The following is a 19,703-nucleotide window of genomic DNA, read 5'->3' as shown; positions in this document are numbered from 1 at the left end:
GCCATCACCTAAAATCAGTTCTTATAATCTTAGGTCTAGATTCCTAAAAACCTAGCTGATTAATGTCACTTCCATTTAATCAGAGGGCTTTTGAGGTAGGTCTGTTTCAGACTCCCAAGTCCACTGAGAAACTTACTTAAATCTATTCCTTCATCTGTAAAATGAGGACCATACCACTTTCCTTTGTAGGGCAAATGTAAGGAATGAGACATTTTTGTAAAATTCTTAGCACAATGTCTGTTAGTAGGTAAGAACCCTTTATTCTTGAAAAGCTGATTAGGAGCCCTTTGAAGTCTGGGACTAGATCTTTTATTCTACTCTATCCCCCACACATTTGTAAGACACACTGAATATGTGAATAGCTTGGTGAAGGCCAAAATAAGAGACATGTTCTATTTTATAACACAACCCTCTTCTTCACTTAAAAGAGTTAAGCTTTGAGAACACAGAATGAAGAAGCTTTAAAAGCCATTCTGAAATAAAAAGCAGTCTGGAAAATTATGTGGTATGCCAATCAAGAAAATAGTACACCTTGAACATTTGAGATAGCAATCTGTTTTTTGGGGGGGGGGGGTTGTTTTTTTGTTTTTGCCACAGAGCTGCCCTTAGGACACCCAGATGTCACTGGAAACACAAAAGAATACAAAGTGAAACAAGCGAAGCTCAGCCCTGCTTTTGTTGGTCAGCCTTACCACTCTTCCAGTTTGGCTTGGACTGCCTTTGGCTCAGGAGATCCTACTGGCTTTGGGGAGCTGAGAAAGCCCAAAATGGAGCCTACAGAAAGAGGAAAAAAAGAAAGCTGGCTACTAAGGGCTGGCCCTAGGTACAAATGGTTAAAAAAAAAAAAAAAAGTGTCAAGATTTTCTAACTAAAAATAGAAAACATAGTCTGACAATGGGCTATTTCACAGGGCAAGTAAAATTATGTGAAAAATTATTTGGATATCCTTAGGCAGGTGTATCTGGAACATGTCAAATAGATGAAGCTGAAACTGAGACAGTCCGGGAAAATCTTTGCCAGTTACTTCCAAATCAGCCCAGCTCACCAGGGTCAGAAAGGCAGAGGGTCTTAGTGCAGATGCCAGCACAGAGATGAATGGTGTATATTCTTGGAAAATATGGTTAAAGAGTTCTTCTCATATCATATGGTTGGAGTATAAATCAGTAAAATCATGTGGAAAAATGAATCAAGAACTACAAAAGTGTTTGTATCCTTGACCCAGAAATGCCATCTCTAGTAATTCATCCTAAGGAAATAATTTATATTTATACACAAAGACATTCACTGTAACTTTATGAGATGCAATCTAAAATGTCCAATGGGGAAAGGTTATGTGAATCATGGCACATCCATACAATGGAATATCATGCAATTAATAAAAGTTGAGTTTTTTAATGACATGTAGACTCAGAAAAAAACCAAGACCCAAATTACATTGAGAATGAATAAAACTATGTAAAAACACTCACGAGTAGCAGAGAGACTGGCAAGAAATATGCAAAAATGTCAAAGTGCTTATTTTTTATACTTTTCTGTATTGTCTAATTTTTCCACAGTGAGCATGCATTACTGACATAAATAGAAAAAACAAAAACATTATTGAATCAGGCAAGCATTAAAGAAGAATGGGCACTTTTATATAGCTTTATTTGTTTCTCCTAGGAATTGGGAGTGTGGCTCCTAATAACAAAAAAAGGGGGGGGCTTACAAACCAAGTCATTCATTTGACAGGAGCATCAGGCTCTTAAAAAAGAGAAATTCTTAAATTGTTTTCCACAAGTTTCACCATATTCATGTAGAACTGCAGCAGAAAAAATGGGTGAATCAGATTGAATCATCAATCACAGATCTTACTGACAATAAGCTCCCACAGCACGTGGAATCCAGGGCCACAAAACACATCACACCCAAGTTTAAATGACGCACAGCTCTGCATTTTTTCAAAATGAAAAAAATTAGGAAAACAAGTGTTTACTTAAAAAAAAAGGGGGGGGGGGAAGAGTAAATAGTGAACTGCTTTTGTACCACTTGGGGGCTAAAGAGAAATAAAAGGCATATATGAGAATTAAACTAATGCTATTTTATAAAAATCAAATTTACTTAAAAAGATAATATGTAACTAATGAATATTAGCAGAAGAAAAACAGACTTGGTTACTAAGTGACTAGTGTCCAGGACTGGCCTGAAGGCAGAACGCCTGAAAGGTCTAATGTCAACAAGTCCTGAATAGTCTCTGTTGAATACCACTTCACCTAAAATCCAACATTTTAATCTTTCTTCAAACTCTTTTAAGATTCTACCCTAGGGAAACTTGTTTTATGTCAAGAGTCATGGCTCAACTTACTTACTATACTTACAATCCTCCCCTAATCATAGTATTTTCATCCCAGCTTTCCTGGGGCACATTGTAAGATAAATGCCACATAAACTAAATTTAACGCTAATATTGCATTTACCCTTATAATTAATTACCCTATGACAGATGCCAAGTATTTTTACCTTCTGGTAAAGGCATTTACCTTCTACTGGGCAGAAATGGAAATTACAAAAATCCTAAAGTGGCTCACCTAAGGGTCAGAAAGTTAGTGAATGTAAGCAGAGTTTAGCTGTGAAGCTATATTCAACACCAATTACAACATCGGGAGTCACCAAATCAAGGTAAGCCTTAACATTTCTACGTGAATAAGGAGCAAAACCACCTGTTACCTCAGCGTTTGTAAGAGGAGACTAGTAGCTGCAGTCTGCAGTTCCTTTCCTTAAACAAGATACTCCACATAATCACTAGTTGGCTGACATCTACGTAACAGCTAAGACAACCTCCTCTGAAACTGCATTACACTTGGTTAAGCAGAAATCTGGGCAAGCAAAATAAACTATTAAAAAGTCAGGGTCTCGGTAGAAGTATTTGGTGACCATGCTTTAAAAAAGAAAAAAAAAAGGATTAATGACTTAATGATCATGCTGTTGTAAGGCAAAAGCATAAAGAAAAGTACTCACCTTCAAAGATATATACATAAAAGCCCCAATTTTAAGATTACAAACTTAAAAGTGTATTTTTAAAAATGTTAGTCGCCTGTATAAATTAAAATTTTATGTAATTTCAGTATAAAGCACCAAAAATGAACACTAAAACTGTTCACATAAAATAGTAAAAAGGAAACAAAGCACAACTATAAAAGCACAGAGGTATCGGTTACAAGAACCAAGTAAATAATTTCTATGAATATATTTTCATTTAACCTTATAAAACTTTGTTGATTACGTTGGGGAGGGGGGAGTCTGAAAATCTAAAGGGTAACAAATATACATCATTTATTTATTAACAAATTATACCACACAAATCGGAGTTCCGTTTTCTATCTGATTACAGAGTTAACAGAGATTGCATCTGTATTTAGAGCAGCAACATAAAATTTTACGAGGAAGAAATTCTCTATGTGGACCAAAGGCCTGTAACATGGACTGGAAATCTAGTGCCTAAGAAGGTAAAACCGGCAACAATGGTGCAACCACTGTAAGAAGATTCTGGTTTGTTGCCACGTTTTTCATTAAGCAGCTCTCCAAAAGGAATAATACATAAAGGGATGATGCAGAAAATCACATGAAATTAAATCAGTACAAAAGGAGCACAGCGGCCATGAAAACTTGAGGTGTTTAAAAACAAAAACCACCCAAACAGTGACAAGTCAGCTTCCTGGAGTTACATCAACCCTGAAGTAATATGATGTGTCCCTGTTCTAACTGAAATTGGTACTCTTCATCTGGGCACTTAAGTCTGAGAAATCAGATTAGTCATTTTTAAAAAGGGATTTTTATTTTTAAAGTAGATACAGTTAGGGGGAGAAAGATAAACATTAGAGAAGTATGAATTCCTTGAGAACTCAAAAATTTAGGGGGCCAAATGAAGCAAAGGGTAATATAAAATGTGGATAAAAATGTTTCTCTAAGGGTAAAACTCGGCCTCCTGAGGGATTTAAAATCAAGAACACTCTGAGTGAGTGGTTTTCAAAGTGGGCTGCAGCACCATCCTCCCCAAACCTTCCTCACCTTAAATTCACACACTTCTAACTCTGTGTGTCCTTCATGGTATCAGGAAAGATTTCCTTGTTTAAAAAAAAAAAAAAAAAAAAAGGAACAGGAAATCCAATGCAGTCCCCATGCCTTGCTGTTGTTTGTGTCTTCTAATTAAGTTTGAAGATCATCACTGAGACTGTACTGGTGACAGATGTGACCAGAGTTCTAAATCGTATCTGCTTTGTTAGTGTTACTAAAATGTGAAAAGTTTCAACAAAGATCTGTATATTATTCTATAAAATAAATGAGTAAAAGAAGTTCCTAGGAAGAGATTAAACTTTGTTAATCCCACCTCCCCAAAATCTGTTCTTCTATACTGCCTCAAAAAGCTCTCAATGTTGCTGGTCAGTGTAAACAAAATTCTAACGAACATTCTAGCCACAGGTTACTCCAAAAACATTTCATTCAACATTCAATGGCTGCACAGAATTTCTTTTTCGAGAAGGCAAGCCCAATTTTGTAGAAATCTCTAGAATGAGAATGTACAATTACCAAAAATAACACACGTCAGGGCAGGATCTGCATAGTGTTCTTCAGCACAATCACTGATAAAGAGCAGCCAAATCCCAGAACTTCCCTTTGCAACTGCTAGCAAACAACATCGAAGTGTAAATGACAACCAGGGAAAAATAAGTAACACAAAGGCCATTTTTCTTTGATGGAATCAGGAAGAAAAGAGGAACTGCAGAAGAAAAGTGGAGCCAAGCTCTGGCCACTTAGCAAGACTTCATTATTCGATGAAACAGAACAAATCTCTGTGGAAAGGACTCATTCAGCAAACATGACTTCCTTCCATGTATTTTTCCTTCACATCAGGTTAAACAAAAGTTGCTGTCATTTTAGAATCATTGATTACATCTTTTTTAGTTATAAAAAAGTTTACTTGAATATTTACATAATTTTATTGCTGTTTATTACAACAAAAAAAAATTTAACCCATGTGTGTAGAATCCATCCAGTAACATATGAAATTGAAATCCGTCTCTGGAGAAGATACAGTTATGGCCAAATGTATCTGATGCTCAGAGTACAGCATAAGAAAAATCCTTGCATGTCATTTGGTTCTTGCTGCAGTCATCTGTGTTTTTCTCTCAGAAAGCAAAAGAATCCATCTGACGTTTCAATAAATATCAAAGTAATTGTTACCAAAAAAAATAGCTTCCACGGACCAGAGATCCAAGAAAGAACAGTTTTGATGAATGATTCCTAGAATCGAGTGAGTCTTCCTTTAGTCCAATGAGATGATGTCAGGAATGTTACTTCCACTGCTGGTTATGACCCCTGTCTCACTCCTGCTGCTGGATGAACTAACGTGAGTACTGCTTTCATGGGGGCTGGTGGTGGTGACAGACGTACTGCTTGCTGTTAGGGGTGAGGTGAGACTATCCAAAAACATAGGAGGACAGTACTGCTTGAAACAAACAATGATGCCGATGAGGAAGAGGCTACATTGATTTTAAATAAAGAGACTAGAAATTGTTAGATACGCACACGTGATAGCCACATATTTAAATCCCAGTGGGATTTAGAAATTTCTCAAAACTTCACATCTTTGGATGGAAGGTGGCATGAATTTAGTTAGCTGTTTTACGGTTTAGTGAGTGCAGCATATTTTTCATTTTCTCAAATCTTGTAGAACGTTTGCTGACCACATAGGTACAAGTATAAAAATGTCAACAATAATCAAAATTATTTAATAGTATATATTGGCCCCACAATTATGACTCATACTTAACCTCCAAAAGAATTTGCTAACTGTATTTATACCAGGTTTAAATCACATCAAAAAGGCTAGCAAATACTTATTTCTAATGGTATTAAGCAAAAATGCCAATGTAAAATTCAGTAATACTTTCACACTTTACTATCAATCAGACCCTTTAGGAATAATGTTAAGATTGATCAACTCAATAGTGCCACTCTGAATCCTTTGGACATACATGAAATGATACCTGTGTAATCAGGAACATAGCATTCATTCTAAAACAGAGACTACATGGTAGCTAACTACGACAGGATGTTCAGAATAGAGAAGTATCCCACATAATCACAAAATTTTGGAATAAATCTTAAAGATCTAATCTAATATAATCTTCCTTGTGAGACTCCATACCCGCCCTCCAAGAACACATATTTCAAGTTTCCTTACCATCTTGATTGCTGACTCCCAAATTCAAACCCGAGTTTAATACTCTAATATTGTCCAAGAGGAGTAGAGAGATAGGAGCTAACAGCTTTATTTTGTCACCACAGAATATTTTATGTGAGAAAAACCACTGACTTCAGTAAAATAAGTGAGGTCCAGTATATACAAGAGAAGAAGTTCTAAAAGTTTGTCTTTAGATAACTGTATCAAAGAAGATCAGTAAGGATATCCTATCAATATTATCAATTCTACAAATTTTTCAGCCTATCATTAGACATACTAATCACCAAACAGGAATTTAAAACTGAAGCTGTTTTGACTACATGATCTACCAAAAGATCTTAAAACGGCAATGACAGCCCCAGGCTTACATTGCCAGTCAGTGGAAGAGCAACAACTAAAATTCAGGATGCCTTACCAAAAAAAGTAGTTTAGTGTTTAGGATGGATAACGGTCTTGGTTCATCAATAAAATGAATGTCATGCACAAAGAGATCAAATGGATATTGGTTAAGGGTTGGGGGAGAAGGAATAGTTCTTAAAGAGCTTCTCAGAAGCTCTAAAGAGAGTAGAATTGTAAGGCATTAAACTATTTTAAAATGAAATCAATTCTAATTTTCCACTAATATTGAGGAAACAATCTGGAAAAAAGCCCAGAAATTTACATTTTATTTCTACTTCCTCTCAGGCCATTTTTGACTGCCTGGTAATGAAAAGGTACTCTCTTATTTATAAGATGAATGCTAGAGACCACAGTCCTGCTATCAATAGGCCCTGTGAATTCCTGTAATATTCAGGTTGCAACCATTTCACCTCTAACTCTGTACTCTTCATGCATAATTGGCACATAACTGCACAAAGATAACAGGGCTTAAGGCGGCACTATGGAGGTACAGGAGGAAAAAAATCTAAGGATTCTCAGGAAAACTGAAGGCACCACCTCACCCTTCTACTGGCTTAACAAATAAGTTAGCCTGACACTAAGTATGCCAAATAGCACTACGAAATCAAAACCCTCTGGGTTCCAAGACCATTTTTTTAAAAGGATGATTCTCATAAAAATCAGCAATATTTTAAGCCTGAAGAATCCATTTCCTAGAAAAACATATAGCTACCTTTGTTATAGAATCTGCTGATGTAACCAAGTCAACTCAGGGTGAGAAGAAATTCCTCATTCTGCACATGTTACCCTGGGCCCAAATTTCCAGTGCTGTTTTCCTGATCAGATACAGAGTCCTGACACAGGAGGCCACTATGAGACTTAGCAACCAAAGCAGTGGTCTGTGGGTCTTCCTCTGGCCCTCCCTACCCTTGGCAATTCTCTCCAAGTCTCTCTGTTTCCCTTCCCCCTTCCGCTTCTCCCATGCCCTCCCCTCCTCTGCTCTGCCTCTGCCCTATGCCTGTCAGTCCAGGTTTACTGCAGGTCTCCACGATGGGACTCTAGGATACTCGAGTTTCTTATTGCTGGCAGAGAAAACAGGAATGACTGGTTTATAGCAACTTTAGATTGGGGCAACCCCAAAGTCTGAATCTGACTGCCTCTAAACACAAGGAAGAATCAAGCTAATGATTGAAGCCTTTTGAACCAGCTTCCGCTCTTTGCTCTTTTCGACATATAGAACGAGTGTTTCACAAATAATCTCTGTGAAGTTTTAACTTCTGGTCATCACTGCTTCCCCTCATTTTAATCACTCAAGTGCTTGTTAAGAAATGCCAACTGATTATTAAACTAAATAAAATATAATTAAAAATTCAGGTATTAAGTCAAAAATACCATAAATTTAAAAACAGCAACTTTATTCCCCCAAATAAAATTGTGAAGTATTTATATAGTAATTCATTTCCATCAAGTTAAGTAACTGAAAGTTAACTGTCCTGATTTTATGCAACTGGTCATTTTTAGTTAGTATGACATAACCAACAATCATATACAAATTAGTTGCTTAAATTCAGGATACATACCTGGGGATCAACTGGAATAAGGGAAAGAAAATCCAAACCTAAAACAAAAATGCTTTGTTAATAGTTGTCTCATATTTTGGAGACAAGATTATTTCCCAAAATCATTTTGTATTTATCATGAGTCATAAAACATTTGGGTAAGTGCTTACCATTCTGCCACAGAGAAGTTCAACACCACAATCAGTGATATTTAAAGTGCACAAAACCCCAAAACGAACGTATTCCCTCACAAAACAACTGGAAAAACCACCTCTCAGAGACTTAAAGGGACCAGTCCAAAAATTTCCAGAGAAGTAAGACTAGTCAAAGCAAACTTTTCCCCTTCATCACTTAACAGAATGAGAAGCAATTAAAATGATGAGAGAATGATCTGGATTCGGACCATTAAAAAAAAACATACTTAGGCTCTTAAGATACTTCACATTTATTTTTTAGAAATACACCACATTGAGCTTCTAAAATATCACTTCTTAAACAGATGTCTGTTTCATGGATCGCTCTCTGTCACCCTGTCCCCACATCAAGAGTAGTACACAGTTCAACGCTCTGCACAAAGCAAGCACTTGGTTAACTGCTGCTCACTAACAAGTCAAATCTTAGTAGGGTTTACTGGGTTATAAGCTATTGCAGTTTTCTAAACCAAAGATCTGGGATTCTCCAATTACGCTTTAGAAATGGGAATATGGAAAAGTTTGCCCAGTAATACAATTTTGAAGTATTAAAATTATAACAATAAATAATAAAAAAATCAACTCTGAGAAGTCTAGCAATAAACTTCAAAATCAGTCCCCCTAAATCTGACTAGATTTTAAGACATTAAAAAAAATTACTAAGTACAGGTCAGTGAGACAGGCCAATTTCTGTTCAATTCTATGAACTTTTATATGCTGGCATTCAATGTCACCTCAAATATAACAATCATACAGAATAAAAGTCTGATATTAGACTGTTACTCAAAATAGAGAATATCTGTGGAAATGATATTTAAAATATTTAATAACCAGTATGAATAATTTATACCTCTTTTAAAGTACACTTACTCCCTTATAACTGTAAGGATATGATAAAAAGGCTTATCAAGTGATACAAGGTATAGCACCAATCATTTGAAAGAAAGCATTCAGTTTCTAAAGCATTTTTAAATATGGTTTTTCACTCCATATGCCTGTCACTAGCTCTATGATACAAGGGAGTCTGAGCCAACACTGGACAAAGGGGATCACAATTAACTTTTCCAATGACTTCCCATTATACTGATAATCAGTATATGACATATCTCAGTAAGCTGAGAGTTTCTCTCTTCACATTAATGGTATTGTTCAGTAAATCCTCCTCTTCTGAACAGTAATTCAAAATCTGTCTAGCCCTTATATAATACCTTCCGAATTTTATATATTCAACATTTCTATTATTGACTAAGTCACAAAGATAGTTTACTGGCATGTTCTTTAATTGACTTAATTTTGTTAATTTGGTTTTCCTTCAAATGGTGTAACATTTTTCTTTAATAACTCCTGCTTTTTATAGCCTACTTAATTTTATATGTTCAATCACTTTTAATGTTTGTTGAATCGCTCAGTCCATTTGAATAACTTAAACCTTTTTTATAAAGCTGAAGAAAAGTATTACTATCTCTTGCAATATTGTGTACTGATGCCAAATCAACTCAAAAATGCTCATTTTCTAAATGCTTAACGCTTCCCACTTCATAACTGCAATTTAAATAAATATACAGGCTTGATAAAATTTTCAAACTGTGCAGCTCCAGCACTGGAGGCTGCCCATCAAGGTGCAAAGATTCTTCGTATTTTCATTATTTCAATTCCCAGCTCTTCAGATGTACTGTAATTCTCTTTGATGATCATTTCATGTGTGCCAGTCGATATATACTCATACAAGACTTAAGACATTTACTTCAACTGTATCTTTTGACACCTTATCCAAGGATAACTGAATATGGGGACTTCTAATATGCCATAATAAAACAACTAGAAATGTTTCTAAGATTGGCTGAAACTCTTGACTGTGTCCCTAGCATTACACAGATGCTCTCCACACACAATCCAATGTTTTAATGTAAATATTTCTCACTGAAACCATTTTTTCTCAAACACTAACACTGAAGTTCGATACAGTATTTCAGATGTTATTCCTTCTGACAAAAAACTTTAAACTATTATCAAAGTCTTGCATCTTACATTTTAAGTATACTATTAAAGCTCCTATATGAAATAGATGGAGTTTCATGAATACGGATTAAAATGTTACTGCCTTGTTTTGTAGTTTAGTAAAATACTGTTTTCTTATTTCACCATAAGCTTCAATTGCAGTGTGCTGTACTATATATTTTTATGCTCACCTAAGTATTTCATGGTTGAAAATGCTCAATTATTTTTAACTAAAAAGCAGGCAGTGTTAAAATTCTGATGGTACATTCTAAATGTTTTATTAACACTGATAAAATTGTAGTTTTTAGATTTTAAGTGCTTCTTTATGTGAAACTGACTCTACATGTCTTATTAATAACACCATATTTTCCTTACTTGAGCCATGAACTTTAACAAAACATGATTGCTACAGGACTAAATATGTAAATGTTTAGCACTTTCCAATTTTAATGATACAACTTTTGAGCACCATTCGCACCTGACAATATGGCACTAGCAATAATAAGCCAGTCATATTTTTTCTTGAAATAATCAAGCTGTTTTCCATTCCATAAATACAAATTATTTGTTTTATTTTGTATTCATTGTTGCACAGTATCAGGAGGTGTTCCAAGCTGCAGTTCATTATTAATATCATTTCTTCTTTGTTCTCCTGCAGATTCAGAAGATTCATATTTATGATGTTTAAAAGGAATGTTAAGAAATGTATTAAAACTTTGTCATCTCTCCATTCTTGATATTCTATTTAATACTTTATTATAAATTATTAAGTTTATAAATATCAAAACTCTGCACAACAGGACTAATTACATAAAAATTATGCACAAAAATAAAACCAAAATAATTACTAACTACAAAAGAGCACATTAACAATAAAACCAAAGTAAAAACTAAACTATTTAGATGCAGTAATTGCTACATAATTCATAGATGATGATAAACTGGTAATTCTTCTAAAGTACAATAGATCCTTTTCTGTTCAATTTATCAACTGGTAAGAAAGCATTTCAACACTTCAATAACCAGTATCCCCATTCTGGTTTATACTGGCCAAGTATCAGCCCTGCATATTAGTCTTAGCTCCTTCATACCAGCTTGAAATATATTTTACAAAATATACAGGTAACATAACTTATTGCTTCTTAAATCTGCACATTTTATAAATAGTCTCACTTTATGCCCAAATTTTGAAATAATGTAAATTCTCTAAAATTAAAAATTCATCCAGACTCACATAATTTGAAAACTAACAGAGCAAGTGATTCATAAATTGTGGCTGTTCTAGTCTTAAATGGCCAGGGTTGCTTTAGTAAACAAAGTTTTTTCAGCATTAATTTGTATTTCAAGGTTTTTAGGAACACAAATTCTTCCAGAATGCTTGTTTATAACACATACTAAGATGATACGTGGACACTCTTCAACCTCATTTAAAACTAGACAAAGTTAAAGGAAAACATGGCAATTAGGAATTAAGTATCTCTGAGTTCCATCTGTCTTATGGACCAAGAAACCTCCCCTGTATCTTGGCATCAAGTTTTGTACACAACAAATATTTTTTAATTGGTGCAGGCTGGGCTTAACAATGTTTCAAATACCAATTCCCCAAGTACATATGGAGTAAACACAGTTAAGTAGGCTTTTTGAAATTTTTGATAGATACTATTATTGGTCTATTTCTCTTGGTTAAATTTTATTCGGATAATATGAATAAATTTCAAGTGGCAAGATTACACTAGGCCAGATAACACAATTACCGATTGTTTCAACACAAATTTTGCCCAACAGAATATATACCGTGCTTAAAATAAAGACCTCATTAAGAGGGTAAGAAAAATAAATTCTAGGTCAAAATTAACTTCACAAATCTAGAAAGGAATATTAAGAACAGGAGGAGGGAACTGTATTGCACCAAAAGGGCCCCTCAGAAAGAAGGGAAGTCATGAATACAAGAGGCACTGGTTTCAGGCTTGCTCAAATTTGACAAAAAATGTCTACAATAACAATGGCTCTGGAGGGAAGAAAAGGGGGCGCAGGGCGGGAGGGGAAGTTCCAAATTTTATAATATGGCCTTGGTTCTAAGGTAATTCAAGCAGCACTGAACTTTTCAAATGTTAATATACACATAAGGAAACAGCTGGTAGATCCTATTTTTACAGAGGAGAAAAAGCCCACAGGTTAAAGCTATGGGTAATGTCAACCCCATGGTACAGCAGTATGTTCTGAAGCTGTGACGGGTTACCAAGAAGATCATGAGAAAACACTCTCCTGAACCTGTGAAGCTTCTATGATAAAGAAAGTATCTCCTGAGTACAAATTCCTTAGGAGGGAGAGTAAAGTCTATAAAATTTTCCTACTATCCTACTATATTTCCTATCATTATGAATCTATAGATTGTTCTGTAGTTAAAATGATAGGAATTGAATGTGATGCATTAAAACAGATACTACCTTTAAATGAAACCATCAAATTCCCTTAGTATTTGTGTTTAAATTATAACACTACATTTGCTCCACAGATTAAAAGTAAATAAAACTTGGTAACAAAATACAAGAACTCTTCACATACCTGGCAAATCTGATGACATGCTTGATATTGGCGTGTGGTGGAATGGTACTGAGTAGTCTGTTAATGAAGGCGGAATAGCAGCAGGATCAACCGAAGTCACACTGGGCACCCTTACAGAAGATGGCTGATACATGAGAACCCTGTTTTAAATAGCACGGGAAATTACAAACAATCTGGCTGTTAGTTCACAGGAGACACGGGCCACACCACTGGGCATTCTCAGCTGTAAGCGCACTAAGTTTCAACTCAACTACATGGCAGCTACTCACTACACAGTCCTCCACTCTACTCTCCTCTTTCTTAACAGTCTTCATTTTAACATGAATGTATGCTGGCTCTCAGCAGCAGCTGTGACGTAAGAGCAAGCTGGCATTAAAACATAAGGTACAGTGCTGGAGCAATACAGAAAACTGTCATTCTCAAGTAGAAATACACTTTACATAGGCTCTTATTAATGTATGTGCAACATAGATGTGGATGTTAGTAATTTTACCTATAAAGAAATTTAGAAATAAAATGGAGGACTCCTAAGATTTGATTTAAATCATGGCACCTTTATAAGTGAAGCTACTTACTACAGCTCAACCACAAGCTCTTCCATTCTAACCCCAACTGTGTTAATTACCAAACAATCTTATCTGAGAATCACCTGAGCAAAGATAGCCCATCCTAAAGCCAGCCAACCTGATGACAGCAGTCAGAAATTAGAATAAGATGATTTCTCAAGATTTAAGATAAAATATCCAGAAATAAAAATATTAAGTTACTATGATACCATCTACCCTAAAAGGGTTTAATAGACTTTGAAATTAACTAATCATGCTACTAAGAATACAAATTAAACACACTTAAAAAATACACAATTGGTTATATATATATATATATACATATATACACACACACACTATATATATACAAATATATATATAATTACAGCTTTATAATTTCAAGAAGCAGTATAATTAATCGTATTTTTTTAAATGTCAGGAATAAAGAGAGATGACTGCATTCTATTTAACCTTCATTTTCTTAGTCACCCAACCTCCCAAGAAAAGCATCTTGAATGTACACAAGAAACTAAGCAATGTCAGGGACCATGTGGCTCATGGCGGCCATGTTTTTGTCCCTCATCTTAGTGAGGCTGCAGCGGTAGCAGCTGCTCTCTGAGCCTCATGATGCCACCCAAGGACAAGAAGAAAACGTGATGCAGGAAAGTCAGCCAAGAAAGATAAAGACCCAGTGAACAAATCTGGGGCCAAAACCAAAAAGAAATAGTCCAAAGGCAGAGTTTGGGACCTAAGATCAATAACCTGGTCTTGTTTGCCAAGGGCCCCATGTGACAAACTCTATAAGGAAGTTCCCATCTATAAACTAGTAACCCCAGCTGTTGTCTCCGAGAAACTAAAGATTCACAATTCCCTGGCCAGTGCAGCCCCCTTCAGGAACTCCTTAGTAAAGGATTCATTAAGCTGTTTTCAAAACACGGCATTCAAGTGATTTATGCCAGAAATACCAAGGGCGGAGATGCCCCTACTACAAATAAAGATGCATAAACAGGTCCCACCAACGGTACCTTTTGAAAAATAAAATTTATTTTTAAAAAGGAGAGGGGACAGGGACACAGGGACATTAATGCTAGCATCCCAAAGCACTGCCAGTGAACTACTGTAAGCTTAATGAGAGAGGCACGGAATTATGTAGCTTCCTGGAAGGGATCATTACAAAAATGAAGAAAGTAAAACCAACAGAAAACTTAGCACCATGGTCACAAAGCTAGACTGAGATGACCACTAGGACCTCTAGATGTCCTTTCTTTTGGTCGAAACACTTCCTGTTACTGCTCCAATTATTACATACTAGCGATAAGAACTGATGACATAGTTGCATGACACTTTTCATACTCTAAACAACTGACAAAACTATTTCATGCCTCCATTTAAATCTCAAACCACTAAAATAATCACAACCTATTTAGACACTGGAGTCATTCTAAAACTAGTTTGCCTAATGACATGAGGATTCTGTCTAGCTCTTATTCTATACTCTTTGTCAAAAATACGGACGTCACTGGAAATGTGGAAAATGAAGTCATCTTGTGAGTACATATACAGCTGTGCTGGCAACCATGTTATTCTCAGAATAGTGAATAAATAACATAGGTCAGAGTTCAGAAGTCTTAAAAATGGATCCATAGGAAACATAACATGCTTGAGACAATTAACAGAAGCCTGGTATTTCAAACACATTTTCCAGAGGTAGATGAAGATGGAAGTCATCATCCAAAGAGCAACCTGCCTGGCTAGAATCAGAAGGCTTCTTGGCCTCCTGGAGACCTAAAACCACAGCAGGAAGTGGGCAATACTAGAAAAGGCAGACTCTGTGGAGGGGGAAAGAATGAACTGGGGATGAAATCAAATAAGTTATGTTGTATTAAAGCACATCTTTTCTTAGAGATTTGAAAACAGTGGTCCTCCTACAGGGATGAAAGTACAACAGGTAATCACCGAAAGTATTTTCAAATTACACGTGATCCTACCTCCCACACAGGAATGTGTACCTGTAATTGGAGGTGGGGGGAACAGGGGCTAAGGAAAGAGACTGGTATGCTCATGCTGAGGAGGGGGTTAAAAAAATGGCTCTGATTATTCTGTCTGTCTCATAGTATTAATATCTTAATCATATTTTTTTAAATGTAAGAGACAAGCTTTTGAAGATACACACATACACACACCACACACACATGCACATGCCCATGCCTACCTTCCTCCTGCTCTTTCTCTTCCTTTGCTATCTCACACTGAAAAGTTTCTTTTGTCTTGATCCTGAATGGACCTCTGAACTTGAATCAGATTTATAGGCGACAACAACAAAACTCACTTTCCTCCTTGGCTCCATTACTTATACCTATAGCATCAAGTCAGTGTCCCAAGACACAGTCTATCACCATAATAACATCTAATTATCGCATAGGTTCTGTTCTCATAACATGAAACTTTAAATTAAGTAACTTACTCCTTGTTTCTCCAATACAAAATGTTGACTGTCACAACATGTGAAAATGTCAAAATCCAATGAAGGTACAAATTATTAGATCAACAATTAAAATCTTAGCAAACATCTGAAAAACTATTTTGTGTAGATTAATTTCTATTACGTGAACTTTGCAACCATTAACACAAATTCCATTTTTATAGAATGGGTAAATTAGTCATTTGTGACCATTATCAAATTATACAGTGGTAGCAGATTTTGGTTTTAATCAGAATATTTACAAGGACTACATTCAGAAAGGTAAATGATTCTAATGTCTATGCAAAAAAATAGATTTATAAATATGGAATAACAAGGGAGAAATGTAAATGGCTATATATGATGGAACTGTGGGTATAAAAATGTGATATTATAAGATAATAAAAAATTTAAAATTTGTAACATGTTACTGCCTTCTCACAGGATTGGCAAATACACACACAGGCATAGGTATACATTATGCATGTGTACATATATATTTTAAATTTTTGTAGCTTTATCCATAACATCACAGCACAAAGGTAAACTGCTGGAACACTGCTAGAGAGCAAACATTAGTACTCTAGACCATGTACTGGATCACTGAATTCATCATACTTGGCCCAGACTTAGATGTCTGAAAATGAGTTAACAGTTCAGTAACTTGAATTTTTATCCATAAACCTGAAATCCCCTGTGTGCTCCCACTTTATCATACAAACATAAAAAAGATTCAGTTTTGTTCCCAATTCCAAATGAGTCTTAATCCACAGAAGTAAGTATCTCTATATTTGCCTATGTCTGTCTTTAGAATACCTTATTAGTGACAAAGCAATCATTCAATGATTCAGGGAATGGGGTTGGGACATAGTATTTAGAATTATCTTATAATGTAGAAAAATATCAGAGGTTTTTCTAAAAGTCTTAGATTAAGGAGCCAGTCTCTTCTGATAGGTACTATATGACCGCATTTAAGGACTAGAGTAGGTACTCGAGAGACTAGAAGGATTACCATCAAAATGTTAACAGAAGTTATGTCTAGGTGGAATGCATTCTACCTCTTGATTGTAAAACAACTGTAAAATTGTTTTTAAGAACAATTTCTAAGGGTGCCTGGGTGGCTCAGTCAGTTGAGCGTCTGACTCTTGATTTCGGCTCATGTCATGATCTCAGGGTTGTGGGATCAAGCCCCAAGTCAGGCTCTGTACTCAGCAAAGAGTCTGCTTGGGATTCTCTCTCCCTCTCCCTCTTCCCCTGCTCACGTGCACTCTCTCCCTCTTTAAAAAAAAAAAGAACAATTTTTACTAAAACAAATACCTCTTTAAAAATAACTGCTCTGTGGAATGTAACTGAAAGAAAGTTTTCCTGGTTTCTCATTCTCTATTCTTTCTCATTTGCTTACTATCATTGACCAAGAAGTCCTACGATAAACTTACAGAGCAGAGAAAAACCATGAAAATTCTAGATGCTGAGCCACAAGACAATATGAAAAGGATGACCAAGAACAAAACCAGAAAAGCATTAAGAGTTGGAAGGGATTACAGAGAGGATATAACCATAGCATGAGTCTCCGTGACATCCACGAAACAGGTGGCATCCAATCTACCTCAATACAGAAAATGTGATTTTAGCACAAAACATCAACTTTCCTAGTGTTCAGCTCCAACTGAAAGTCTTTCCATGTATCTTCCCTCTGCATTTTAAGAACTACAAGATATTCACATATTCACATATTCTCTTGCCCTGGCTTAACAGCTTCAGTCCTTAGACCCATCCACCCATCATGCTACAGTATGCACTATTTACCACCCTGTTGCCATCTTCTCATGATCAACACTGACTAAAATGATATTAAGTAAAAATCATCTAGCCTTGAACAGAATAAAACTAGTGTGGGTATATATCCTGGACATTATGCTTCTTTCATTAATGCAGCCTAAGAATAAATCAGCTTCAGTAAACCCTTCAAACCACTAAGTGAATTCTGATATTTCAAAGAGTTTCTATCAGGAATGGCTATTAATGAACTAAATACCTTTCCAGAATCCATTAAGATGACTATATAGTCATCCTTATGATACAATCCATTTTATCAATGTATTTCCTAACAATAAAGCATTCCTGGATGAACCCTACTTTGTGGTAATGGATACCATTTTAATATATAATTAAATGATTTCCTAAGATTGAATTTAGAATTTTCATTGGTCTTTCTAATGTGAGCCAGCTTCACTCTGCATGGTTGTTAATGCGTAAATCTCATTTGGGTATTAGGAATTAAGTTGACTGCATGGAATGAGCTGGGTAGCTATAACTTCTAGACTTTTTAAACCAAAATACACTGAGAGTATAATTCCATTTACATAAAATGTCTAGAACAGGCAAATTCATAGAGATGGTAAGAAGACGAACAGTTGCCTAAATTGGGGTGTGAATGCAGATTAACTGCAAGTGAACATAAGAGAAGTTTACTATGTGTTAGAAATACTCTACAACTGAATTGATGATGAATGGGCAACTCCCTGAATTTACTAAAATCAATGAACTGGGTAACTTAATAGCTGAGATGGGAAAATTTTATGGCATATAAATTATACCCCAATAAAGCCATTATAAAAAATAAGTACACTGAGAGGCCCAAAGGACAAGACTGGCACACCCAAGTCTAATAGTATGTTCATGGGATGTCAGGAAAATCCTCCACTACTATCTTGCAGGTTCCAAAATTTCTAAGAAGCACCTGTTGTTAGATACTTAAAGCTATCACACTTACTACATAAGACAGCAATAGCTTCTGCCACATGAGTCATAAAACCTACATGCTAGAACGCATTTACTTGACCACAGTTTGCCCCGGAGAGGATGAAATAGGAAGGCAACCAATTTTTACTGAGAGCCTATCACATGCCTGACACTGAGCCTAAGCTTTCTCACTAGCTTACTGAAATCGGACAATCATCTTATGCATAAGGTAGGTATTATTTAACCCCATTTTACAGAGCAGAAAAAGGAGGCTCACACAAGTATTTCAGTCAAGATCCAGAACGAGTAAGCAATGGTATCAAAACTGGAATCCACACTTGTCAGATTCCCAATGCCACACTCCATTTTTACGCCAGGCTTACTCATGTTGGTCTGTGATGCCAAATTTAGGTTCCAGAAAATGACAAAAAAGGATCAAATAATGAAATACCTAGACATGAGAAGAGTTCAACTCTCACTTCCCAAAGATGTTAATAATTTCTTCATCAAAAGTTTCTCCTTTAAACAAGGTGCTCTCTTGAAAATATTTCAACTGAACAAAGGCAAATGAAAATAGCCTTCTATGGTTATGCAACTTTCAAAGAGACATTTACAAACCTGTACCAAGAACAGTTCCAAGTGTAATAAACAATAGTGAACTATAAATTAACAAACCCTTTGGTTGGGCTGCTTTGTGTTTCTGACATAAAGATGCATTTCCTTTTGGCAGGAGGGTCTTCCTCTTCATCAGAAGAGCTTTCTATTGTTAGGTCAATAACATCCACTTTCTTCTTGCTTGTCTCATTGGCTACAGTCACTGAACAAGGCTTACTGAGGACACTTGAACCTGATGTAAGGAAGAGAAGTAAAAGAAAAAAAAAAAAAAAGGTGGGACACAAACTCTAACCATAAGTCTTAACTGTGCAGCAAGCCCAGGAGAATATACAGCCAGGAAAGCCACATACTCTGCCCATTGGATAGAGACTAACTCCTTAACTCCACACATTTGTCTGTAAAGTGACTGCTTACCTGGGGAGA

General features: G+C 35.8%; 1 protein-coding gene and 1 pseudogene across 2 annotated transcripts in view; one reads left to right on the top strand and one right to left on the bottom strand.

The window, feature by feature from the left end:
• Nucleotides 1-4,823: 4,823 nt before the first annotated feature.
• Nucleotides 4,824-19,703, bottom strand: part of PIAS2 (protein inhibitor of activated STAT 2) — a 68,576-nt gene continuing 53,696 nt past the window's right edge. Inside the window, exons 11-14 of one of the 2 annotated variants that reach the window (XM_044921275.1) lie at nucleotides 19,341-19,512; nucleotides 12,915-13,054; nucleotides 8,182-8,219; nucleotides 4,824-5,485 (exon numbers count right to left, since the gene is read on the bottom strand). In XM_044921275.1, coding sequence (XP_044777210.1) covers nucleotides 5,303-5,485; nucleotides 8,182-8,219; nucleotides 12,915-13,054; nucleotides 19,341-19,512 — 533 coding nt within the window. In that variant the 3' untranslated portion in view covers nucleotides 4,824-5,302. Of the gene's footprint in view, nucleotides 5,486-8,181; nucleotides 8,220-10,930; nucleotides 11,002-12,914; nucleotides 13,055-19,340; nucleotides 19,513-19,703 lie in introns of those variants that run through there. The other variant, XM_044921276.1, reaches the window with a different exon arrangement.
• On the top strand, nucleotides 14,090-14,467 carry LOC110577090 (annotated as a pseudogene).

The sequence above is a fragment of the Neomonachus schauinslandi genome, chromosome 14 (genome assembly GCF_002201575.2).
Source record: "Neomonachus schauinslandi chromosome 14, ASM220157v2, whole genome shotgun sequence".
Taxonomy (NCBI): domain Eukaryota; kingdom Metazoa; phylum Chordata; class Mammalia; order Carnivora; family Phocidae; genus Neomonachus; species Neomonachus schauinslandi.
The sequence above is the reverse complement of the archived record's forward strand: the minus strand, read 5'-3'. Positions and strand labels throughout refer to the sequence as shown.